This window comes from Phodopus roborovskii, unplaced genomic scaffold, assembly GCF_943737965.1.
Source record: "Phodopus roborovskii unplaced genomic scaffold, PHOROB, whole genome shotgun sequence".
Lineage (NCBI taxonomy): Eukaryota > Metazoa > Chordata > Mammalia > Rodentia > Cricetidae > Phodopus > Phodopus roborovskii.
Window position 1 is genome coordinate 11,107,500 of NW_026126598.1, and position 26,927 is coordinate 11,134,426.

General features: G+C 44.8%; 1 protein-coding gene across 7 annotated transcripts in view; it reads right to left on the reverse strand.

Annotated features, from left to right (window-relative positions):
- Cux1 (cut like homeobox 1) overlaps positions 1-26,927 on the reverse strand; it is a 307,194-nt gene that overhangs the window by 102,116 nt on the left and 178,151 nt on the right. For all 7 annotated transcript variants that reach the window (XM_051204950.1, XM_051204954.1, XM_051204953.1 and 4 more), the window contains exons 4-5: positions 22,474-22,552; positions 2,795-2,932 (exon numbers count right to left, since the gene is read on the reverse strand). In XM_051204950.1, the coding sequence (XP_051060907.1) occupies positions 2,795-2,932; positions 22,474-22,552 (217 nt within the window). The remainder of the gene's footprint in view (positions 1-2,794; positions 2,933-22,473; positions 22,553-26,927) is intronic.

Here is a 26,927-nt window from a genome sequence, read left to right on the forward strand (position 1 = left end):
ATCGATAGTAAAACATAATATTGTCTTACTGATGCATCTTAAGTTGGTCCTCTACTGAGGACAGACTAATAAAGTTTGGGTGTGGGTTTAGAGACTTTACTACATGGAAAGGGTGCAAACATTTTGGAAGGAATCAGACACAGCCCTCATCAGCCACCAATGCAGATTTGCTATTGTTTCTTGTGGGATGGAAAAGGCCAGGCACTGTGGCTGGGTGCCACTTACTGAGCTGGGGAAGGGAAAAATCATCACAGAGTTTGGGTGTTGGTGTATACGCTGCCCTGGCCACTTGCTTTGGTGGATGAGGGCTCCATATATAGAGCTGATACTGTAGGGTGTGGGAAGAGGACAATCAGGTGTTTGGGAGTGACCTGGATGTGCTCTGTGGCAAAGGATGTGTGAGGAGGGATAACCTACAGGTCCAGCTGGAGTGTATCAGCAGGGCCAAGGCAGCTCTTAGAAGTGTCTTCCCACCCATGAAAAACTGATAACGGTCACTTCAGTTGTTTGAGCTGAGGACACCTAAGCAGACAAAATGAATGGTGTGATCCTAGGACAGGACCTAACCACCTGTACCCTTCCATTTTAATAATCATCCTTCTGGGACTCTGAGCATTGTGATACCAGCCACAAGCAGTGGAGCCACAAGGCCTACTTGAATTTCTTTGCATTCCCAGCATCTGGTCCAGGTAGTTGAGGTAATGAGTGGAGAAGCAGAAACTGGCAGTCCAGATAGGGCTTGCAGCCCTAGCCTTCCACAGTGTCATCTTCAAGGCAATGCGTATTTTGTGGACACTCACTGAAAACAAATTAGGACTGGAATGGTAGCACATGCTTGTAATGCTAGCATTTGTGGGAAGAGAATTATTAGTTGAAGGCTAATCCAAACTGCATAGTAAGTAGACTCAAATACACAGTGAGTTTGAGGCCAGCATGGGCTATATGGTGAGTTTGAAGGCAGTCTGAGTTACAGAATGAATTTGAGGTTAGCCAAGGCTATTTGCAGTGTCTGATATCGGACTGATCTATACACTGAGTTTGAGGCCAGCCTAAGCTACATGATGACTTTGAAGTTAACCTGGGCTAGGTACAACCCCTGTCTCAGAGGCAGCAAAAAGGACATGTCACTGGAGCTAAAGGTAAAAAGAATTCAGAGATTTTTTTCTAAGTATGTGTGACAAATCAGATGTGCACATATTTTTCTGTCACCCAGGCATTGGGTATTTTGAAAGAAACAAATCCTATTGGCAATTGCTGCAGAGGGTTGCTGGGGGAGAGAAAAGTCTTGAAGGATCCCAGCTTCATGAACCTAACAACTCCCTTTTACGCAGGACAGTGCTATCCCCTGTGGTGCCAAAGGCCATCATATTCTCAGTAGAACCAGACTCAAGTGGGATCTGATCCAAAATTTTCTGTATCTACCATGGATCCAAACTCCAGTCAGGATATGATCCCCGGCCTCTGAGAGGAGCCAGGGACCTGCTGCCTCTGCTGCCTCACACTCCAGGCCTGTCTGTCTTGGAGCTCTTCTTATGCCATTCCAGCTTCTTTCTGGACCTTCCCACAGACAGTGCCCACTCAGGTCTGTCTCCAACATTCTCTAAGGCAAAAAGGATGCTCTTCACAATCCTAGTCATTTAGCATTTGATTCGTTTTCTAAAAGCTCACTAAATAGCAGGGTAGGCAGAGGAGTCAGCCAGGTTGATGCCCCTCCCTTCTACCCAAGTCTTCACCTATGTCTCTAAAACAAAACCATGAGGACATATAGATATACAAGAAATTTGTGAGTTGCTTTATAAACCTTGTGACTGCTGTTGATTTTTTTTTTCCTTCAACAGAAGGCTCTGGGCTTTTCGAATTGTTTGTTTTTATTTTTTTATTAATGAAAAATTAAACCTAGGACCTTGATGATGAAAAGCTGGGCAAACACTGAACAATTCCCCCAAGCTCTCACAGGAAGATTTTCAACCATTGAGCTATGTATCCTCAGCTCTCAGTTTGCTTTTTACTTGTGAGACAAGTTCTCACTAAACTGAGTAACCTTGAACTCAGTCTGTAATCTAGGCCTTGAACTTTGGATCCTCCTACCTTGGCCTCTGAAGTAGCTGGATTTGCAGCTTACACCAGGCCAGGACAAAGTTCTAGGATTTTGAACACACTTGGCTTTTATGTATAGGACAAATTTCTTTATGTTTGTTCCATCAGGAAAAACCTTTGCCTCCCATGCCTTATGATGCAAGGTAGCTCTGCCAAGAGTCTGGTGTTTTTTTTTTTTTTTTTTTTTTTGGGTTTTGTTTTTTCTTTCCCATGAGATGCATAATGAATAGATGAGGTCGACATGGGAAGAATGGTGTGTAAGCAGGCAACTTGCAAGGATGCGTCCTGTCTGGAGCCTTAATGGATCGGTAGCAATTACTAAATGACTTACTGTGTATGACCCTTTGATCAGGAGTTGGCTGTCTGACAGGTGTCGCCCAGAGGCGACACATCAGTCTTTGAAAAGACAGATCCTATCACAAGATGATACAGGAGGAATTTTCAAAGAATCCTGATCCGGTCCAGACTAAGAGCAATAAAAATCCTATGTAGTTATTGCGGGAGGAAAAGTTGAGCTGTGGCATAGTTAGGCAGTGTCATTATCTTTGTTTAAGAGATTCGGCTGCTTGCCCCACCCCTGGCTTCATGAGGAGGGTAACAATTATAGCCAGTCCCAACAGAATGAAGAAGGCAATTAAGGGGGGGGGGGGAGGGGGCAGGGACAGAAAGCAAAGCCAGGCAGGCATTCGCCACCGACCTTGATTTTTCACTTCAGCAAACTCCTTGTTGTACTCTTCTAGTGTTTCCCTAAGTTTCTGGTTCTCCGTTTCAATGTCGTGTAGACGCTGCACTTTTATTTCCAGCTGTTGCCCGAGGTCCAGGGCTGGTACAGGATCTACATGGTGGGAGAATACAGGTCAGCATACTAAACCCAGACCCTCATCCAGGAAACACTCCATCACCAAGCCATGCTCTCGGCCCCTCACTGGTGGATTCTAGGCAATCCTCTTTAGCTGACATAACCCCCAGTTCCTTACTGGGAGTGTCTAAGTAGGTAGTGTACCTCTGAGCCACGCCAGCCCCTTATAGGCAATTCTGGGCCAGTATTCAGAAGTTACCTCTTTTGACCACTGGCTAGGTGGGTAGTTTGATAAAGAAGGAACTCAGTCCTAGATCTTAAACTTGTGAAAATGTGGTGACAACAGGACTCTGGCATTTGCCAACTCTGGTGGGTGTAGTTCTCTAAGGATTTTCATCCATTGGTCAGAGAGAGAGAGAGAGAGACACAAAGCCTATCTTATCTGCAGAGCTTTCCCTGGAGGATACTAGTGCATGGAAAGATGCCTCTATTTAAACATGTCTAGGAAGTTCATGGATCTGTAACTAGGGAGAAGCAAAAGTCATAGAACACTTGTACAGACAGAACTTTTTTTTTCTTCAAAAGTCACAATGACACAGTAAGGAAGTAGCACTGAAGTTCAGTACAGAGGAAGGGTTGGCCCAAGTTTACATGATTGGCCCACAGAAAGCTGACCTAAGCCTACTGACTCCAGGTGACCATTATTCTATACATGAAGACTTTTGGAGAGAGGAAAGTACCCTTGGGTTCTGTAAGGACATGGTCCTTTATTTTATTTTGTTTTGTTTTACTTTTTGAGGCAGAGGCTCACATGTATGTACCATGCTGGCCTTGAACTTCTGATCCACCTAATTCCATTTCACAAGTGCTAGGATCAAGAGGCATGTAACACTATTAGATCATGTGCTGCTGGGTATCATGCGCTTTGTGCACCAGTGCTTTGTGCCTGTTGAAATGCGTTTGTGCTCTCTGAATGACATCTACAGCATGACGTGGTCTCTCTCTCTCTCTCTCTCTCTCTCTCTCTCCCTCCCTCCCTCCCTTTCTCTCCTTTTTAAAACTGCCACCTTCCTTTACTGAATAGTCAGGTGTGCAGCTGATGGTTCTAAGACTGGAGACCCCTATAAAAACACAACTGGGGGTGACCCAGCATGACCCCTGCAGCAGGCCTATGGCCAGCCAGCTAGGAAGCCGCCAAGTTCCCCATTAGAATACAGAGAGCAGAAGAGTATCTGGATCAGTCCCGTGAGACCACGTGAACAAAGGAACATGATGTCTGGGGCTGCGGAGATGGTTCAGTCAGAAAAGAGCTTGGTGTGCAAGCATAAGAAGCAGAGTCTGAGTCCCCAGCACTCACATGAAAAGCCAAGTGTGGCACTAGTAATCTCAATAGTAGGGTAGAGACAGAGGGGTCTCTCTCTGCCAGCTGCCAGCTAGCCTTGTAGAACTCGGAGTTCCAGGCCAGCGAGGGATACTGGCTCCTGAGGAACAGTACCTAAAGTTGACCTCTGGCTTTCACAGGGATGTTTGTTCATTCATACTCACACAGACTGGCCCTCCTACCCCCAAAAAGAATGATGTCTGCCATCAGATTTACTCAGTATTAGATTTTAGTCTACAGTTGGATAAAGCAGGCATGCAATTTATAGGACTGGCTTTTGGCCATTGGCTTTCCCATGAATTCTCAGCAGAAGACAGACGGAGAGACATACAGACAGACACTAAGTGCTCTGCGTCCCAATTTGATCTTCATTTTCCTTCTGTCTAGGAGGCAATTACAACCCACCTGCTGGGCCTAAGGGGAACACACCCTTTGGAATTCTGAGAATAGAAGAATACTCAAGTCACAGGGCTTAGAAAGATTACTGAATCTATTTCTGGCAGGGGCGCCAGCTTCGCCTGGGAATGGCTGTGGAGATTTAGTCTCCTCTCAAGGAATGCTAAACACCACACATGGCAGATCAGTGAGGGTATATATTCAAGAGCTCACTTAATTTTCCAATGCCAGAGACATTAATTTTTCAGACCACCCTTGGTTCCTGGAAGCAAGGGCTGGCCCACCATGGCTCTGTGAATGCTGCTTCACCAGCAGCTGGGATTCTCTGCGATGTACAGAGTTTATTCCACGTGTCACCAGGATGGGTGGAGCTGAAGTCTGCAGCCCCAAGGGAGCCCAGCACTGGGGCTTAACACCAACACTGTACATCATGTGAATGTGAGGCCTACTGGGCACTTACGTGGCCTATATACAAAGTCCCTGCCTGTCTCCCTTTCTCATTCATGACTTTTCATTATTATTTCAATCGGCATTAAAATATTTATGTTATGTTAGATTGCTAGAGCTATTTTGGGAACATAGTTCTTCTGAGCAGGAGTGGCAATAATAAGAAAAATGGAATTTTCAAAGCACCTCAGGTACTTTTTTTTTTTTTTTTTAAACTGCAGTATCTTCCCAGGAAACCTGGATCCCTCTCTGGCCTCTATGTCTTAAGGCTGGAAAAACAGCTTGAGAGAAATGAGTGATATGTCCATAGCCTCCTTTATATAGGACAATTTGAACTTGATCCAGGAGAGGGGAAGGTGCTGTACTTGGAGAAAACTCTACGAATGTTCACTGATACTGTCTTTTCTAGCATGGATTGCTAGCACCAATTTGACTTTTCAAGAACTAAGGTTGCATTTTATACACATGTGTATATGTGCACAAGGTATTAATGATGGGAGTCTTCCTCAATCTATCTCTACATTGTTGAAGCAGTGTCTTTCATTTGGCCTGGGTCAATTTGATTTTCCCTCCCTCCTTCCCTCCCTTACTAAGTAGGCTAGGCTGGCTGGCCAGCAACTCCCAGGAACTGTTTCTACACCCCAAGCTCTGGAAATTACAAACACATAGGAGCTTTTTACATGGTACTGGGGATGGAACTTGGATGCTCATGCTTGCCAAGCACTTTACTGACCGAGCCATCTCCCCAGGCTCCTTCAGGCCATTCCTATTTAAAGGCCAGGACCCAGTATGTCTGTCTCTGACGAAAAAAATAGCTTCCATCTTGCCATTCAGCAGGAATCCAGTAACATATGAAGAGAACACACATGTTATGAAGCAAATAGCAACCAACTAAGCCTTTAGACAAATTCTCAGCATGCCCCACTGTAAATGGAAGTTCTGGCACTCTTGTAATTATTCATTATGGCATCTATATTTAATTTAACAGTATTAAAGTTAATGTCAAAGTAGCAGAACTGGCTACAGAATGGAAAAGGAACTCAATGTTCAAATAGTTTGATGCATTAAACTCCCAACTTTACGATGGTACACTGCATGACTAAAGGCCTACAGCATTGGAATATTGTTTTGGGATATGTAAAAGCCATTGGTAAAGTACCTCTTAGGCTTAATTTTTATTATGTGTATTAAAGGAACGGCTAATTACCACATGGTGGTATAATAGCTCTAGCATGTTTGAGCTGGAGACCAAAACAATGAATTTCAGCAGGCCAAACCCTGACCTGCATGTTAAGCTGGGGAAATCATAGCTTTCTGTCTCGTTAACGATTTCCAATGACATTTAAACTCCACATAAGCATTGTTAGGTCTCAGGCTGTACGTCATGAGCCTCTGATTTCAGCAGTTCAATTACGGAATTGTCTGAGGGAGGAGACAGAACACACCCATAGACTGAAGAATAACATGCAAAGTTCTGTAAGCCACCTGCCCAGCCTCCAACTCAACATGCTTTGCCACTATCCCCATCCACCCACCATGACAAACTCAGAAAACATTTTATGATCATCTGATAAGTTAATTCCTGAAGCACGCTCAGAAGTAGTGTGCAGTTTGTTATGCAACTCAGGACTTAAACGGCATAATTATATAACAAACAACCCTATCACCTGGATTTATTCAGCACATTTTGCTAAGCGTGGTAACATTAGCTCATTAATTCTAGTCATCCCTGCAGAAGCTGGGGGAGGGCATGCTGTGATGTGTCAGGCGCTGGCATCTCCCCCAGGGACAGGGATGGGAAGGGAAGCTGGCCAGGCCAACAGGTATGCAAAATGCTAATTAAGAATGCTACTTCCTGAGCCAGCAGCCACCTCAATTATACTGTCTCTTCATGCACTAATTTAACAAGGGTTTCCTAAGTGGCTACATGATCTGGGAAAGGCCAGGATTGGGTACTGCAAGGGACACTGAGCCAAGTAAGCTGGAAGCAGCCTCTCTGGAAAGGTAGCCCAGGTACATCAAATATCAAGAGTAAAATAAAACACAAAACCTGGCCACACTAAAGATCGGATGAGTGGAAGATGGGTTCCATATGAATGGGCAAAGAGGGGCTTTTGTTAGTGAGAGGAGACAGAGATACTGTGTTGTTGCCTTAATAGAGACATGGGGAGTCAGGAACACAGTGCCAGGCATGGGTAGACCCATCCATCACCACCAAAAATAACTGACAATGTTAATGAGAATGACAGTGGGGTGGTTCTGGGTGCTAAAGGGATAAACAAGACTAATACCTTGCTCTCAAAGGCTTGCCAAAGGGACTGGAGAGATACACCCCAAAATACACTCATGAAAAACTGACAGGATAGGAGAAAAAGAAAAAAAAATCCATAACAATGGGACAAATTTCAAATCTTCATTCACATTTATTAGTAACATAAACAGACATAAAAAATGTTCCCCTGTGGTGCTGGAGAAGGAACTCAGAGCCTTGAGAATGAAAGGCTAGGGCTCTACCACTGAGGCATGCTCCCAGCTCTCACAGTTGGAATTCTAGGCAGCAAAGAAACCCAGCAAAAAGTCAGTATGGAGGCAAAAGCCTGAAGGCCCTACACAGACAGCTGTATAACAAGTGTTTCGTCCATATGCACAGGGAACATCCATCACTAGCAAGTAGAGCTGCAAATAAGCCTTGATAAATTCAAAAGAACAAATATCATCCAAAGCACACTGGCTGGCCACAATGGAGTAAAACATGCCCTGAACCTCCACTTAAGAACATAAAAAAGGAGCAAATCAAACGCAAAGTAAGCAGAAGTGAGCAGAGGAGATTGGGGAGCAATAAAACTGAAAAGGCAAAAAGGAAAAAAAAAATCAATGCAAACAAAAGCAGGTTCTTAAGGAGAAAAAAAAAAAATCATTAAAATTGATTAGCTTCTAGCCAGACTGATCTAGGAAAAAAACAAAAAACAAACAAACAACAACATCAAAAAAACCCACCCACCCATAAAAAACTGTAGAATTTACAAATCCCAAGATCAGAAAATTAAAGAATGGATGCTCTCTTTTATTCTGAGACAGGGTCTCACTATGTAGTTCTGGCTGGAATGGAAATCAGTATGTAAACCAGGCTGGCCTCTAAGGCACAGAGACAAGCCTGCCTGTGCCTCCTGAACTACTGGGATTAGAGGCATGCACCACCACCACTGGCCCATCCTACAGAGTCTTAAAATGGCAGAATATGCCTTTGGTCCCAACACTGAGAGGCAGAAGCAGGTGGATCTTTGTGAATGAGATTGAGGCTAGCTGGTCTATATATTGAGTTCTAGGCCAGCCAAATATATATAGTAAGACTGTTTTTTTTTAATAGATGATATACTATGATTAGCATCATGACAATAAATTTGGTAATTTAGGTGAAGTGGATCATTCCTATAAAGTTTTTTGAAAGCAAGATGTGGTGGTGCTTGCCTGTAATCTCAGCCAGTCTGGAAGGCACAGATAGGCAGATCCATGTAAAAAGAAATAATGGCAGTTTTGAAGAGCAAACACTTTCCCAGCTCATGAAGTGAGCTCAGAGCCTTGACTATGGTCAAAAAGACACACACACACACACACACACACACACACACACACACAAAAAAAAAAAAGCCCACCACCAAACCCTAAAAATTATATTCTGGATTTCTTACAGATTCAAAGACAAAAATTCTTAGTTAATGGATTGGTTCAGCCAATTGTGTGTGTGTGTGTGTGTGTGTGTGTGTGTATGTATTTGCTCAATAGATAACACTGGGGATTGAACCCAGGGCCTTGTGCATGTTAAGTAAGTATTATACTACTGAACTACAGGCTCGGACCAACTGAGGTTTATCCTAGAAATGCAAGATTGATTTAACACTTGAAAACCAACAACAACAACAACAACAACAGCAACAAAAAAGCCAAGAAAACAAAAACAAAACAAAAAACATGTTTTGAAAATAAGGAAGAAGTTATATAGTAGTAGAAAAACAAAAACAATAAGCTGACAAGATTCAATACTTATTCAGGACGGAACTCTCTCAACTTCATAAAGGGTAGCTACAGGCAGGTGCAATTGCACAGGTCTGTAATACCAGCATTTGGGAGGATGGGTAGGAGGGTCTTGAATTTTGGTTTAGCTAGAGACCCTATTTCAAAACAAAATGAACCAAGCAAATGAAAGAAAGGGAGCAGGAGGGTAACAGATTGAAGAAATATAAAGAAAGATATAAGGATCAAAAATGGGGGAGGAGGTCAGGGGATGCAACAACAACAGACGGACCACATCACCATTAGACAATGTCACATGACAACAGATCAGTAGAACCAAAAATCTCCAGTTTTTTGAAGAGGATAAAATGACTCAACTACTTTAAAAAGAAAATCAAAGTAGGGGCTGAAGAGTGTGCTTGCTCATCATGGAGAAAGCCCTGGATTCTCTTCTCAGTGCTGCATGTGTGGTGTTTCATCAGAATAACCCCAGAGCTGAGGAGGTGGAGGCAGGATGATCATAATTCTGCCTTGGCTATATAGCAATTCAAGGACAGTCTGGGATACATGAGGCCCTGCCTCAAAATGAAAGGCCTTCAAACAAAACAACCTGTCCAGGTGACAATGGGTTACTCATAGGGACCACAGATTGGAATCAACTCAGATGTCCATCAAGAGGTGAATTACTGCACATGGTGAATCACGGCATACCATGGAACACCACCAGCAGCGACATGAGGGCACTCGGTCGGTGAGGTGCTTGCCTTGTAAACATGAGGACCTGAATTTGGGAACCAGAACACATGTAAAAAGCCGGACACTTGTAAACCCAGAGACAGGAGGATCTTTGGGGCTTGAAGGCCAGAACTGGCAAGCCTCAGCTCCCCAGTGACAGACTGTCTCAAGCAAGCAAGCAAGCAAGCAGACAAGCAAGCAAGCAAAAACCCAAGATAGGCAGCTCCTAAGGAATAACACCTAAGGTTGATCTCTGTTCTCTACATTCACACACACATGTACCCACATCCACACAAACATACAAATAGAATTTCAGTGGACATGGGATATATCTCAGTCCTAGAATGCTTGCTTTAAACATCCAAGGCCCAGGATTCAATGCCTAACACTATTAGTAAACAATTTGTGTGTGTATGCTAATTTTTTATGTTTTTAATAAAATATTTTAATTCCCTTTTACTCTTCACCACCACTGTATATGGCCCTGGGGACTGAATGCATGTTAGGCAAGCACTCTACCACTGAGCTATATATAGCCTCAGTTTCTGTTTACTTTACATTTTGACATAGGGTCTCATTAAGTTGCCCCTCATGTATGTGAACTCCCTTTGTTGCCCAGGTTGTCCTTAAACTTGTAATCTCCTGCACTTGGCTCCCAAAGAGCTGGGACAGTAGGTACCTACCACGTCTGCCTGCAGCTTTTTATTCTACTTTTAGAATGTGATGTAGAGTTTTTAAATACACTACTAAAATTGTCCTTGCATACTATACACATAAAATAAGAACATCTTGGGGATATGACTCTCAAATTTTCACTCTTGAGATAAATGGTTATATCTCAGTTGGCAGAGTACTTGCCTAGCATACATGAGGTTCTGGATTTGATCCCTAGCTCCACACAAACCGGGCCAGGAGCCACATACCTGTACTCAGGAGGCGAAAGCAGGAAAATCAGAAACTCAAGGTCATCCTTAGCCATAATGAGTCTCTGAGATCTCTGGCCAGTGCTCTGTATGATGGGTGCGGCCAGTAGGGTGCAGTAGGCAGGATGAGCTGAGGGCTTATGGGATCACTGGACTGTGGGCAAGGAAGGTAGTGGCAGGGGTGAGATGAGGGGCTCAAATGTGGGCCAGCTACTGGAGGTGCCCTTATTAGGTGTGAGGAAAGAAAAGAATCCTGGGTGACATCCGCAAGAAGGTGAATGCTGAGTTTCAGAAGTCACCCGGGAGAGTGTGTCTATGCTGAGAAGGAAGTCCTTGCAGTGGAAGAATCAGGACACCACTGTGACCAGGTAGAGTGGTGACTCAACAGGGGTAGTCACCTCTCAGGAAGTCTGCTTCTGTGGGAATAGAAGACAATGTTGGGGCCAGCCTGAGGCCATTTATCAACTCTGGTCAAGCCACTTGGCCAGGCCCTCCAGGACTTTGATAAAAACATCTTGTGTGGGAGTCTCTGACCACTACCCAGGAAGCTGACATGCCCTAATAGAGTGAAGCAGTGTCAAACAAAGCGGTCCCAGAATTACTGAGGGGACATTGATGGGCTTCACGGATGCTCCCAGGATGACAAGCCAGCTTCAGATCTGGCTGGGACTGTTTATGCCAGGGAATACTTGGAGATGGCAGTTGGACTTGTGGCAAACAGATCCATACCATACTGCGAGGGCTTAAAAGCCCCGTCTTAAACCCTGGGCCCACGTTTGCACAGACAGCTCTGTAGGCAACACAGGACTGTCCCTGCCACCAGCTCCAGGATGAATGTGTTCCTTGTGAGCACCATCCCAGCGATGACATCACAGAGAGGCAGACTCTACTTTTTGCCAGGACACTCTGGGCTAATGTAATCATCCGATTACATAATTAACCCAGCTGTCTCATTAAGAAAATCAACTGGAATTCAGGGCATAATTAGTTATATGACAATTAGCATGCTGATGAGCAACTGATGAAAAGCTGTCTAGATACCCAGCATGCCAGGACCACCCCAGTCATGGCTGGGCTGGGGAGGAACGGGTGGGATAGGGCCATGCACCCCTGTATGCAAACACACCAGAAAGGATTCCCTGGGTTAGCTCAGGAATTTTCAGGGTAGCAGTACAGTCAAGGGTTTGGGGTAGCCGGATCAAGAGTGAGGATAGCATGCTGAAGCTGCTGGCACAGACAGAGTCATCCACCTGGTAACTTTTACTTCTTGAAAGTGTTTATGACTGGGTGTTGGGGATATGGCTCTGTTGGGACAGCCCTTGCCTAGCATGCACAAAGCTCTGGATTCCACGCCCAATCACACATAAACAGGATATGATGGTATGCACCTGCAATCTCTGAACTCAGAAGGTGGAGCCAGAGAAGTGGGCTATCCTTGGTATACAGTGATACAGAGGTCAACATGGACTCCATGAGACTATCTCAAAACAAAACCAAGAGTTTGTAGTTGGTTGATCACTGTAAACAGCATGTAACAAGTCAATGAGATAAATGATGTGCGAAGTTTATCTGGTGTCCTAGTCATGGAGGGTGGAAAAAAGCTGTCCCCTGTCTGGTTTCCAATTCCTCCAGTGTGAAGCATAACTGCTTCTTGTCTCTTGAAGCAGCTTTGGGACCAGCCCCAGGGCAAGGATTTACAGGCAGCTGAGTGTCTGCCTATAACCTAAGCTGCACTACTTTTCAGAAGTCCCTTGTTCCCTTTTTGTTTTGGTTTGGAGACTGAGGTTGTTTCTTAAAAACATGAATGAAAATGTCCCAAGAGGACAGATGGTACACCTGTGAGGGGGATCTTACAGATCTTAGGCCACTGAAGTCACTCTGCAAGGGTCAAGGGGCACTGGCCTAGTTTGCCAACATCAGGAGACCTGGGACACCTGAACTAGACTAGCCCTCTGGAATTAGACCAGAGGCAGTCATATTTTTCCAGCCTTGAAGGCTAGCACAGCAATGACATGATGGTGTGAAAACCAAGAGGGAGTTCTAACTGACACATCAAACCCTGTCAGCTTCCCCTGGGAGTCATTATGGCCAATAGGAAAGAAGGAGGAATGGAATGAAAGTTTCTAATTTAATCTGTGGCATGTCCTTACCTAGGTGGCCATTTCACCCTTGTGGAGGACCATTAAAAAGCAGACCTCAGATGAGGCTGTAGCTCTACTTATAGTGTTTGCCTAGCATGCTTGGTGTTCTAGATTGGATTCCCAGCCCAGCAGCACATAAATAGGCATGACAGTGTACATCTGTAATCCTAGCACTTGGGAGGCAGATGCTGGCAGATCAGGAGTTCAAGGTCATCAATAGCTATATGAGTTTGAAGTCAGCCTGAGACTACTGGGACCTTATTTCAAAAACAAACAAACAAACAAACAAAAGGTTGTTTTGTGTAGAGTTTCTGCCAACTTTGTATAAAGTTCTGGGACTAGAATAATCCACAAATGAGCTCTCTAGGAAAACCTCATTCATCACTTCAGAAAACCTATGCCATATTTTGATGGTTAATCTTCATTGTCAGTTTATTTAACTGGATTTAGAATCACCATGAAAATACATCTCTGGATTTGACTATGAAGGTATTTCTAGAATTTTTTTTAATTAATTTATTTTTTACATTCCAATCCCAGTTCCAGTCGTGCCCCTCTCCCCTACTGTCTCACCTCCCATCGCTTCTTGGAGAGGGTGATTCTAAAAATATTTAATTGAGGAACAGGGATCCATTTTCTGGCTGGGGTCCTGGACTGAATGAAAAAGTATACTGAGCACCAGCATCCATCTTTCTCTGTTTCCTGACTGTGGACGCCATGTGACCAGCTGCCTCATGGTCTTGTGGCCATGTCTCTTCTCCTGATGTCTCTTCTAAAACTGTGAGCCCAAACAGACCCTTTCTCCTTTAAGTTGCTTTTGTCACAGTAACAAGGAAAGTGACCACCACACACATGCTTTCTGAAACTACAGGCCAGTTTCCTAGGGCAATCAAGGAAGCTGAGGCAATTCTCACAACGTGTGCTGGAGTTCTGTTTCATGAGGTGATGAATATTGTTTTTAGCGCTGGAAATGCGCTTCCTAAGGCTTCAACTTTAAATGCTCCCAGGTATTGTCTTTGAGTTTACATTGCCCTTGAGTCAGGAGTAAAATATGATGCTTGCATGGAAATCCTAGAAGTCAGGAGAAGATGGCCAGCTTGCAAAGAGAATCTCCCGAGGAGCTTTGTGGCTAAGGCCAAGTTCTGTAGAAGCAGCAATAAACAAGTGGTAGTAGTTTCATCAACTAGGTGTCTTTGTCTCATGTCTAAGGACTCTTTTGTGCCTATGTAGTGTAAGAATGTAGTAGTCATGTGTGTATGTGTGTCTGAGGACACCAGAGGTTGATATCACATGTCTTACTCAGTTGTTCTCCGTTTTGTTTCTTGAGACAGGGTCTCACTGAACCCAGAGCTCACTTGGCTGGCTGTTCAGAAAGTGAAAGACTTATACACTCACATCACCACACCTGGATTTTTGAGTGGGTGCTGGAGACCCAAATTCAGGTCCTCCTCCTTGAGTAGCTAGCACTTTATCAAATATGCCATCTCTCCAGGACAAGTCTAAGGATTTGTTTGTTTGTTTTTGGAGACAGGGTTTCTCTGGCTGTCCTGGAAATTGCTCTATAGACCTGGCTAGCTTCAAACTCACAGAGGTCTGCCTGTCTTTGCCTTCCAAGTGCTGGGATGAAAGCCATACACCACTATCACAAAACCTAGTACTTGGGAGGCTTGGGCAGGATTCAGTTTCAGGACAGCCTGGGCTATGTAGTGAATGTGGGGGACAGCCTCATTCTTTCAGACTTTATTTCAACACCAGTGTGCATACACATCTCCCCAAAAGTACTGCATCAAACAGGCAGGTGCCGGTGCTCTTACCTATGATGCACTGGTAAGGACAACTTTCTTAGTCAGGGTTACTATTCTGAGATGAAACAAACACCATGACCAAAGCAACTTGGGGAGGAAAGGGTTTATTTGGCTTATAAGTCCATATCACTGTAAACCAACAAAGGAAGTCAGGACAAGAACTCAGATAGAGTATGAACTTGGAGGCAAGAGTTGATGCAGAGGTCATGGAAGAGTGCTGCTAACTGGCTTGCTCTCCATGCTTTCTCAGCCCGAATTCTCAGAGAACCCAGGACCACCAGCAGGGGAGTAGCCCCACCCACAATTGGCTGGATCTGCCCCCAACAATCACTAATTAAGAAAATGCCCCACAGGCTTACCTACAGCCCAATTTTAAGGAGGTATTTTCTCAGTTGGGACTCTCTCTCCTCTGATGACTCTAGTTTGTGTCAGGTCCACATAAAACTAGCCAGTACCGCGACTGAGAAAGTTAGACTGCAAGTGATTATTCTGCTGATTTAAGTATGTTGCCCCCTCCCACCCATGCAAACAAATACATTATCACAGAATGAAAATCTAAAATCTGACGCAAGTCCACCCACTCAAGGTTAACGACTAGCAGATTATGCATGCCATCAGGAAAATTCCTGCTATGCAGAGCCTTCAAAAAGAGGTCATCCCATAATATTCCAGCTATGGGAGAGGGCCACCCTTTAAAAGCAGGCATTTGTTTCTTGTATCCTCAGTTAGAGATACAAGCTATTTTACTCAAATTGTAATCATGAAATGTTTTCTCTACTGATCAAAGTCTGTGTAGTGTTGGGGGAGGGGAAAGGAAAGGATGTGTCACCTGTGAGTCTTTTAGGAGTCTTAGTCCAGGCATTTATGTGATGGACAGCCAGGAGGTACTGGCAGAGTTAAAGTGTTTTGAACAGCATGTCTTAGACTGTGCTCTGTGCACTGGGAAGTTGGTGGCATCAAGAGACCATCCTGAAACTCTGCCCCTTGCCCACAGACATGGACCCAAATAGCCTCAAGAACAGGAAAGCTGAGGCAGAGGGAAGCCCCAGCAGGGAGAATTCTTTCAGGTTACAATGCTGCAAATGGTTATGACACTTGTACTCATGAAGTGAACTGTTAGAGAATGGATATAAATCTCAATGAGAAGTGCATTGAAACTTTAAAAAATTGAGCCAGGCACGGTGAAGCATACTCAGAACCTTAGCACTGTCAAAGACTGGAGTATCAGACATGAAAGGCCAGTGCTGGTTGCACACCAAGTGCTAGGCTATCCTGGGCTACATTAAACCCTGTTTCAAAAAATAAATGATTGGGAACAAGTATGACAGTCCAGCAAGGAAATGTATTTGCTGAGAAGCCTGATGACCCAAGGTTGATGCCCAGGACTCATAGAGCGAGGAGAGAAAAATCAACTTTTTTCTATAGGCTCTAATTTCCATACATGTGATATGGTATTTGTATGAAAGCACATACACATAATAAAAAAATTACAAATTAATAAATGGATAACTAAAAAACTAAACTGGGCCCACAGGTGTGACTCTGAGTAAAATGCCTTCTTGTGGGAAGCCTAAGGCTCTGGCTTCTTCAGGAGTTGCCTGCTGGCAGCACACACCTATAATCACAGCACTGGAGAGGCAAAGGATGGATGATCTTGATTGAGTTCCAGGAGGGTCTGAGTGATAGAGTGAGACTCCAACTCAGTTGGATCTGGTGGCTCATGCTCTTAATCTTAGCACTGTGGAGGTAGAAGCAGGATCTTAAAAGAAAAATGAAAGCAAAACGAAACAAAAACCTCTTCACCAATAAGGAAATATTAGGCCATATTATTGTAACTGCTGGGATAATGACCAATAATGGCTCAAGGTTATTTTGTAATAAAGGTCTAGTCAGTATATTTAACATGCTGGGATTTTGTTTGATAGTTGATTGTTTTTGCTTTTTGGAGACAGGGTCTGTGCTGGCTTGTTTTAAGTCAATTTGACACAAACTAGTGTCATCAACGAGAAGGAGTCCCAATTGAGAAAATGCTTCCATAAGATCCAGGTGTAAGGCATTTTCTTAATTAGTGATCAATAGTGGAGGGCTCAGCCCATTGTGCATGGGGCCATCCCTGGGCTGGTAGTCCTAGTTTTATAAGAAAGCAGGCCATGAGAGCAAGCCAGTAAGCAGTACCCTCCATGGCTTCTGTATCAGCTCCTGACTCTAGGTTTCTGCCCTTCTGCCCTGCTTGTGTTCCTGTCCTGCTTCCTTTGGTGATGATAGAGATGTAGAAGTTTCAACCGAATAAAACCCTTCTCTCCCCAGCTTGCTTTTTTGGCCATGGTGTTTTGCTGCAGCAATAGAAACCCTAATTAAGGCAGGGTCTCTTTAGAATTATTTTTTATTAGTTTGTGTATTCCTGTGGTAGCCAGAAAGAGGAGTCTGAACCCCGGGGCCAGAGTTACAGACATTTGTGAGCCACCTAATGTGGGTGCTAGGACCTCAGATCCAGAAAGAGCTGTACTAGTCTGTCTTAGCTGATGACTAGAGGCAGGGTCTGGCCCTGAATACTTTTGTATTTATGCATTTCTTGACCCGCCCAAGTGCTGGGATTACAGGTGTGCACCACCACACTTTTTGTTGTTGGGGGCTGTGTTGAACATGAGGGGTGAAAGAAGTCAAAGCTGGCACAGCCTTTCTCCTTCACTCCTAGTCCAAGAAGTGGCTGGGGGTCAGGGGCAGGTGAACAGGCAGGTTATAGGGAGAGCCAGGCTGGGATGCAGGTAGGATAGCTGTTCAACAGAATGCAGGGGCCAAGCATCAAAGTCATAGGATAGAAAATTTGCCAAGCACACGTCCTAGACCCCAAATGGAAGGGCTGTGTCAATGCCTTTGCAGTCATGAAAATTTTTATAGACTGACATAAAACCTAAATTAAAATTGAGAGAGCGATTAAACCATTCCAAGGCAATGGCAAGCAGTGGATGCTATCTGATACTTTAGACACTCCAGGGAGCTCATTCCCATGGAAGTTGTCAATCATAGGAGCAAGGTAGAAATTTGACTGAAGAAAGCTACAGACCAGGGAAACCCTGAGAACATACTGTGTTTAGTTTCATGTAATTTACATTGTCCTATAGTAAAATTACTACAGAGGTGAGGATAACCTTAAACTCTGAGTCTCCTGCCTCTACAATCCTAGTGCTGGGATTACAGCACCACCCATCTGGCTTCAGACAGCACTTTGAAGAAATGATTTGACATCCACTTGTACATTCACCAGACACATATTTACCAAATTTCTACTACATGGTAGACACTGGAGTATACGCCTGGGAGTGATTAGGGACAAGGCCACATTGTTTGAGTGCAGTGTGCCACCACAGTTACAGAAGCAGTGAGACTGCTTGTCTAGGATGCATAGGGCCCTGGATTTAACTCCACCACTCCACAAACCGTGAGACTGCTTGTCTAGGGTGCATAGGGCCCTGGATTTAACCCCACTCCACAAACCAGACATGGTGGCACATACCTTTAATCCTAGCACTCGGGTTTGGGAGGCAGGAAGGTCAGAAGTTTAAAATTATCCTCAGCTACATATCAAGTTTGAGGGAAGCCCTGAGAGACATAAGACCCTATCTCAAAAAAGAAAGTGGGGGGGGAGGTGCGCGGGAGGCTGAGCGTGGCAATACACACTTGTGATCTTAGCATTTGGGAGGCTGAAGCAGGAAGATGGTGAATTCTAAGTCTACCTGGACTACATAGACCTAGACTGTGAGGTCTGAGCAAGATGTGTCAGGACAAGATAGAACATTTTAAGAGGCAGGGTCCTCATATAAACTAATCTGCAGGACTAGGGAGAGGTGAACTGAGCTGTGCTTGGGGCACCTGTGAAGAAGGGTGGTAGGAGTTGGGATAGAGACATATCTTACAGGTAAATGGCTAGAAGGACTAGGTGACCACATGGTCCTTGGGTGAGCAGATGGGTGAGAGAAAGTGCCACCCAAAAGAAGCAGGGCCCCAAGGGAGAGAACAGTGTCCCTTGGGTGGGAACAGGGGCCGTTAACCATCCCAGTGGACAGTTCAGGAGACAGCTGGCCATGCAGGCTTTCACTTGGGAATGAGAGAAGGACAGAGAGGAAGCTGTCACTTTGGTGGCTGCTGAAAACTATTTGGGATCCTTGGAGGGTTCTGTTAACTGCCTGGCTCATACTTTCTATGTGCCTGTTGGTGGACACAGAGCAAGAAAATAAACCCTGGCTATAAGGCCCTTTCCCTTCAGCAGTTCTCACAAACAAGGAGCAAGAAGAGACAACGAAGAACAGCTCCAGGCGGCATGGCGGCTGGCGCCAACTCAGGACCCAGCTCTTCCTGGGGCTCGCAGCACTGCTCTGCCTGAGCTCCTGGCACTGAGCCACAGGGCACGAAGCTGGCATACCTGTCGGTCTCCCCAAGCTTCCTGTTAACATGAGTTCCTGTCTCCCTCAAGTAGAACTCAATATGTCCACAAGTCCTGTTTTCTACTGGACTGCAGCCTAAAGCCCACAGACAGTGAAGGCTCTTGGACCCCTGCCTGGCTGGGTGGCTGTCAATAAATGAGGCGCTATTGACCAGGCCTTTCCTGGAAGCCTCAGCCACAGGATTACCTCATCTGAGCAATCGCCAGACTGCATGACCAGGTGGAGCACTCCAGGCCAGCTTCCTAGGTAACTCGTCAGGTCTGTCAGTCCACAGCATGTCTGACATGCTGAGGGTAGTGATCTACCTGGAATGTAGGTGTGCTCTGGTTGACTTTGATACAGAAAACATCATTTTTTTTTTTTTCTTTTTGAGAGACTCTCCAGTAGACTATGCAGGACTTGAACTAGATGTATAGTTAAGAATGACCTTAAATTCCTGATCTTCCTACCTCCACTCCAAGTGCTGGGATTACAGGTATTTATTACAGTGTTTGGATTATGTAGCTACAGATTGAACCCAGGACTTCATGCATGCCAGACAGGCACTCTATCAACTAAACTACATTCTCAACTCCAAAATAGTAAATCTTATTTAATCCATGTTCAGTGTGAACCATGAGCTTTAATTCTCTAGCTCAGTGGTTCTCAGCCTTCCTGACACTGTGACCTTTTAACAGTTCCTCATATTGTGATGACCTCCAACCATAAAATTATTTTTGTTGCTACTTCATAACTTTAATTTTGTTACTGTCATTAATCGATATGTAAATATCTGATATGCTACCCCCACAGGGGTCATGATCCACAGGTTGAGAACTGCTGATAACTCAAGCTTGGTGTTGTGACACACCTCTATCTCTAGTGATTGGGAGATTGAGACAAGAGGATTGTGGTGAGCTAGAGATCAACTTGAACTATATGGTGAATTTGAAACTACCCTTACGTATACAGTACAATCCTACCTCAAACACCAAACATGGGCCCTTGAGATGGCTCAGTGAATAAAGGTGCTTGCAGCCCACATTGTGGAAGTAGAGAATAGACAAGTTATTCTGATGGACATACATGCTCTGTGGCACACATGCATTTGCACATGTACATAACAAATAAATGTAAAAATAAACAAAATTCTCCAGCCTCAAATGACAATTATGAAAACTACAAAATATATAAGGTCTTTATATAAAAAATTAAACTTTCATGAGAAAAACAGTCTATCTGTGTTCTATGGGAAACTAAGGCAGAAAATAATTTCAGATAAAGAATTCAAAACCTCTTAAGTGATTATTAATTAGCTGGGAAACTTCAGTAGGGGAAAATCCTGGCACAAACTCAACTCTGCACAGAATATGTTTTAGTTTGAAATGGCAGCTGAGGTCAAAATGAAAGTAGATCTTTGGTGAACACAAAATAATAATTCCCCAGCTCTCATCTGGAACACCCTTCCCTGTGGAGTCCTGCAGTGATGGCAGGAGCAGAACCCTCTTGAGCAGGAGGAACCAAGAGAACATTTGGAGAATGAATGGAATGGAAATGGTGGCACTTTGCCTATAAATCCTGCACCCTGGGAGTCAGTGTGGACATTACATGGTTGAGAGAAAACATTCTCAGATACCTTACACGTAGAAAAAGAAAAAAAAAAAAAAAAAAAAAAGGGGGGGGGGGAGAAAAGTAGATAATAAGTACATAGTTCAGAGGCATTCAACCCTCAGCACTGAAAAGTAAAATAAAGGGGAAAAAAGAAAATGTAAGAGGTGTCCATCAAATTGCTGGCACTTGAGGATCAGTGTGCTGGTTAGTTTTTGTCAACAGGACACAACTTAGAGTAACCATGGGAAGACAATTCGCCCCTGTGGGCAATTGTATGGTGTCACCTGTGAGCAGGTGGTCTGGGTTGTAGAAGAAGGCAAGCTGAGTAAGCCATGGAGAGTGAGCCAATAAGCAGCTTTTCTCCATTGTCTCTGCCTTAGTTCCTGTTTCTAGGTTCCCAACCTCTCAATGATATACTGTGATCAGGACATATAAGTCAAATAAACTTTTTCCTGCCCCAAATTGATTTAGTCACTGTTTTACTATAGCAATGGAGAAGCAAACTAGGACATTCGATATACCCTGAATACCAAATAATCAATTTATAATACAGAAGCCTTCTTGTGGGTCTTGGGAACAGTTTTCAGGAAACCCATAATCACATTCAAACTCTTACAGAGAATTGTAAGGCCAGAATTTAGAACTCGGAGCATGATAAACTAAGGCAATAAAAAAATGGAACAAGGGAAAGTATTCTCCACTACGATGTCATTCCCACATCTTACCCATTTTATAGAAGAGAGAATCAATACAATTGAGACCTTGCAGCAAATCTCATAGTGGGAGACTAGAGTAGAGAATTCCCCATTTGGTTCAGCTCCGAGAGAAGGGGAAAGCCACTGGTGGCATTGACCGGGTGGCTGCTGGTGAACACAGTGCTATAGACCAGGCCCTTCTTGGAAGGAATTCGAACACCTGTACAGGCACAAAATGGAAGTTTCTGCTTTGTTGGTCAAGGCATATCTAATACGGGTGATGTCTGCACAATTATCAAACAGGGCAAACATGTGACTACAGTGTGTATGTGTTGGGGACGTACTTTGGTTTCCTTGTCAGCACAGGAAGATAGCTTTGTGACTTTTCTTCCAGGACTGAGCTATGATCCATGTGATCATGTCCATCTGTCCCAACAGATTCTCAATCACATGGAAGCTGAGGAATGAGAAACCCATCTCCTTGAGGAATCCCTGACAAGGAGCACTTAAACTTGAATGCACTCCTTTAAAAGAAGATGCTACTCAAATATTTAGTCATAGTGAATGGGACTGCCAGCTTTAACCCTTCAGTGAAACATATTTTCCCAGGAGCCAATGATCCCCTGTGACCTGGAGGGGAGTGAAGTACACATGGTATGCTGTTAGCACCATTCCTAAGGTCCTGCAGATGGCATCTGCAACTGGGAGATCTCTGCAGAGCACTTACCACCCTCTACACTTCCCTGTGACACAGACATTCTGCAGCATGGTTATAGGCATGGGCTTCTGTGCTTACAAAAGAATCAGCTAGTGGGCCTGGGATTACACACACATTGCATTTTCCTGCTTACCCAAAGTCTGGGTTCTAAAGAATTCACATTCCCTTGTCCCCCCCTCCCCCAGGGAAGCTACTTGAGTGATCCATTCACCTTAGAAAAACTAAAAACAGTAACATTCACAACTAAGCAAACATAATAAGCTCCTCACTAGCTAGCCAATGGCGTGACTTACCTGGAACATCAATTAATCTCTTGTACACAGTCAAAAAGGCTGCCTCTGCTTCTTTGCTTCTTTTACTCAGTGCATCAATCTGAAAGGAAAGGAGACAAGAGATAATTCGAAATTCAAAATGTGTTGAGGTAGCCTAGAACCCCTAAGTCTCCTACCTCATATATTTGCTTATGTTCTAGTGTGGAACCAAAGTTAAGATCTCATTGATAAGGCTATAGCAAGTCACGGACATAGGAGCAGTAAGCAAGGAGCTTAGGGAGAAAACACAGATACACACATGGGACTCACTGGCAATGACTCTGGATGAGCAAGTCTGCTCAGAATCCAAGAGGCCATCCCTGTACACGGAGGAGGACAGCATCTATAAACATCACAGTATACACTTCTGTATGTACCACAGTAGAATATACCCAGGAAGAGGCTGGGGAAGGTAGACCATTTGTATCTTTCTGTTCTCATTCCAGAGGACAAGTGAAAGGCATTGAGAAGTGACCAATGGGAAAAACTGGAGCATGCTGAGTCAGGATGAGGCACAGAACAAGGTAAGTTAAGGACATTGCTGGGGTTTCCAGTACTGGGGGAGGCTCTGTGTCTGTGGTGTGTCTTAGGAAATGCCCCAGCTCAGCTCATTTCCCTCAGCCGATGCCTACACAATCACAGAAAGGTGAAATAGGAAACCCCAAGTAGACTGAACACTCATCCAAGGAGCTTCTATTGTCAGACCACCTTGTTATGCTATTTACCTCCAGCACACAGGTGCCAAGCCAACAGCCTGCTTTCGCTCCTGAAGCAGCAAGACTTCACATGCACTAAATTCATACCGGCACAGGAAGAGGATCTGGAATTACAGTCTCCTGCTGGCCTTACTCAGGAGCACTCTCTCTCCCGTGTTATTAAAGAAGCAAAAGATGGGTCTTAATTATAGGGCCTCTGGCCTGGGCTAGGCAACAGTCTGTTAAGGGCTGAGAGTAATCTGAGAAAGGAGGGTGGATTGCTGAAGAGTGGGGGACACAGGCTCCTAGGTCTCAGGAGATCTAACACAACAGGCGGAGACAGCAGCAGCTTCTAACAGGCCATACTCCAAAGTCAATATCTCAAGTCACTTGTTTAAAATCCAGACTCTATTCTCCCTTTCATAAAATAAAAAAAATGTAATTTGGGCATGGGGTGTCCCAAAAAATCCACAAGACAAACACTCCTTTTCCTGTCTGTCCAGATCTCCTGTAGTTCATGCTTGCTTCGAACTTTCAATGTAGCTATAAATGAAATTGAACTCTGGATCCTCCTGCTGAGAAGCGCTGAGAAAAGTTCCAATACCATGTTTGGCTCACCTGTAGAATGGACCTCTTATACACCTAGCTGCCTTTGTACCTTGATCCCCACACTGGCTCCAGAAACCATCTGAGCACAGGCCAGGAAGGCACCTGCCTTTCCCAGGTACTCTTACTAAAGGTTATGAAAGCAGCATCCCTTGTAGTAGACCAAGCTGTGGGGAGAGTCCTGATCCTTCCAGATCTTTGTGGAAGTTGTTTACACGTCTAAGATAAGGGTGTGTGTGTGTGCGCTAAATTGTATCTCTGGAACCACCTAAGAGTCCTAACCCCTGGTGGACAGGCACACCTTTAATCCCAGCACTGGAGGCAGAGGCAGGTGGACTCCTGACTTTGAGGCCAGCCTGCTCTACAGATTGAGTTCCAGGACAGCCAGGCTGTTAAATATAGAAACTCTGTCTTGAAAAACAACTCACCCCCAACAAAAGAAACCCCCTCAAACCAAACAACAAACAGAAACAAAATAAAACTAAACAAAAACGACTCCTAACCCCTCACAGCCATGTACATGGTCAGGTTCTGAGGTGATAAAGTTAACTGGAAGTCAGCAATTTGTACCTGAACCTAGCAGGACATTATAAAAGGGGTAGCTTGGGGGCTGGGCGGATGGCTAGGATGGCAAATTTGCAAACACAGGACTTGAGTTTGATTCCCAGAATGCCTATGTAAGTAAGTGGGGGCACAGTGCTGAAAGCTTGTAATCCCAGTACTGGGGAGGCTGAGACAGGAGGATCCCAGGAGCTTACTGGCTAGCCAGCCTTGCCTGCTTGTTGAGAACCAAGTCAGCAAGATTCTCAAAAGGAAAGGGTAGATGGGGCCTAAGACACCAGTGAGATGTCGCAGAACCACCACTCCTTTTAGAATAAAAACTAAGCGAACTTCCTGTCCCATGTGTTTACAGCTTGGTTTTGGTCATGACCCACATCACTGAGAGAGGAAGCCAGGGACTGGGATGCTGCTTCTACATACCAGGAAATATCATCTGCCACTGCCTGTCCTCCAAAAGGAAGCAGCCCTGTTCAGACTTTCACCTTGTCCTTTAGTCTCGGGACTGTGAGGCAATCATTTCTGTGTCTAACCACTCTGGCAGCACCAGGAAACCAATTCTGAGTCTGTGGTTCCAGGGTCTTTCTTTGACTCTAACACAAACACAGCAAGTTCAAACTCAGTCCCAAGACAGGGTAGGCAGTAAGTTTAAGTCATCCATGAAGTAAGTAGATCAGACATTATTTTCCCCCCTTCTTTCCTTCCAGGAAAGGTCTCACATGTAATTCAGGCTACTCTTGAATTCAGGAATGTGCTTCCATGTCCAGTTTATTCAGTGTTGGGGGTCGAACCCACGACTTCACATATTCTTGGTCAATGTTGTCCAGCCGAGCCACATCCCCAGCCCACGAGGTTTAAGGGAGGCTGAGTTCCTAGCTGAGGCTGCCAGTTCCCTTGGTAAGCCTTCCTAAACCATCTTGAATAATCAGGGCATTCTGAGCATTCTGACAGTCTCTGTGATCCCCTTCTGCCCCTCCCCACGGCTGCTGCTCTGAAATCTGCCCCAGTCCCCAGCTCATCTTTCCTGGGCGGCTGTTCCTGTTCACTGTTCACAGCCAGGGTTGCACGCAGCAGCACTTTCTGTTTCCAGGTTTTCACCTGAGTCTTCTCAGGCATTTCCAGGCAAGGCAGAAAAATACCTATGCCCTAGCCCACTTCCTCTAGTTTCAGTCCAGACTTCCCTCTGGCTGGCAGAGTTCCAGGGAAGAGCAGGGTTGGGAGGAAGTGGTAGAACTTTGGGGCTGACTGCCAGCGGCTAGAAGTGAGAAACCTCACCTGCCAGGGCTGAGCAAGTAAGGGATCTAACACAGTCAGCGACCTAACAGTGTCCAACACAGACAAGGACCAAGTGATAGTGACTCTGTTCCCTGTAAGACCAAGCCTGCAGGTGTCTATGAAGGGAATCGTACTCTTGTCTGGACCCTTTATAATTCAAAGAGGGAGGCAGAAAGAAACCCAATGCCATCCCATCCTTATTGGTCTGTCACTATGTACCCAGGTGGTGACACAAATGCACGGCAGCTCTTTGGGTGAGGTCTAACTCTTTGGGTGAGGTCTAAAGGCAGAGTGTGGAATCAGGTTCCCAGGTGATACCCTCTGGCTCCTTTGTGTACTCATGGGACTGAGGTGGTAATTCTATTGTTCCCATCCCATAATAGCAAAACGATCAAGAGGTTAAGACAGGTACCACTGTGAGGACCAGACTAGATTGGATCATGAGATCACACAGGCCCTGGTCACCTGTAAAAACTGTCCTCCGTGAGCTTCTTGTTCTGTTTGGGGATCACCTTCTGCCATGCCTCCCCCTTCAGCCACGCCCAGTCACTCCCTGTTCTTGGGAGTACTGAGCAATTTCCACTCAGCCTCGAAGGCGCCTCATTGGAATGTTCTACTGATCCCTGGGGCTGGGCTCACATCCACCTATAAATTGAGGCCACTCCCACCAGCATAGGGGACCAGACTGTCTTGTCTAGAGAGCTAGAGCTACAGACCAGACTCCCCACCTCAGGAGATTCCTGAAAGGGCGATTCTTGCTGCAGCTCCTATATTCTTTCTCAGAATGGAAACCCAAATTCAGTGAGCAACTGTTTCACCTGCAGGAGAGAGCTGATGGTCTGGAAGTTTGTCTCACATCATTCTGAAGCCAGTTAATATGGAAAGGGCTATTTGTGGCATAAGCACCTGTTTTTTGGGACACGGTATAATGATAGCCTTTGGTTGTTCACAGCCACTGAAAACAGTTTCCCATCACACACATCTAGGCACTGTTCTACAAACGAGACACCCAACCCACCTCCAGCAACATGCCCAGACACTTCCACTATACATTTCTTCCTTTTGTCTTCTTATGTAGCCCAGAATGGTCTTGAATTTGACATGTAGTCAAATATGATAGTGGATTTTGTTTTGCTTTTTGAAACAGGATTTCTCTGTGTAGCCCTGGCTATCCTGGAACAGACCGGGCTGACCTCGAAGTCAAAGAGATCTGCCTGCCTCTGCCTCCCAAGCGCTGGGATCATTGATTCTCCTGCCTCTATTACAGGAGTGATAATATCAGAGAGTACGACTCCACACCCA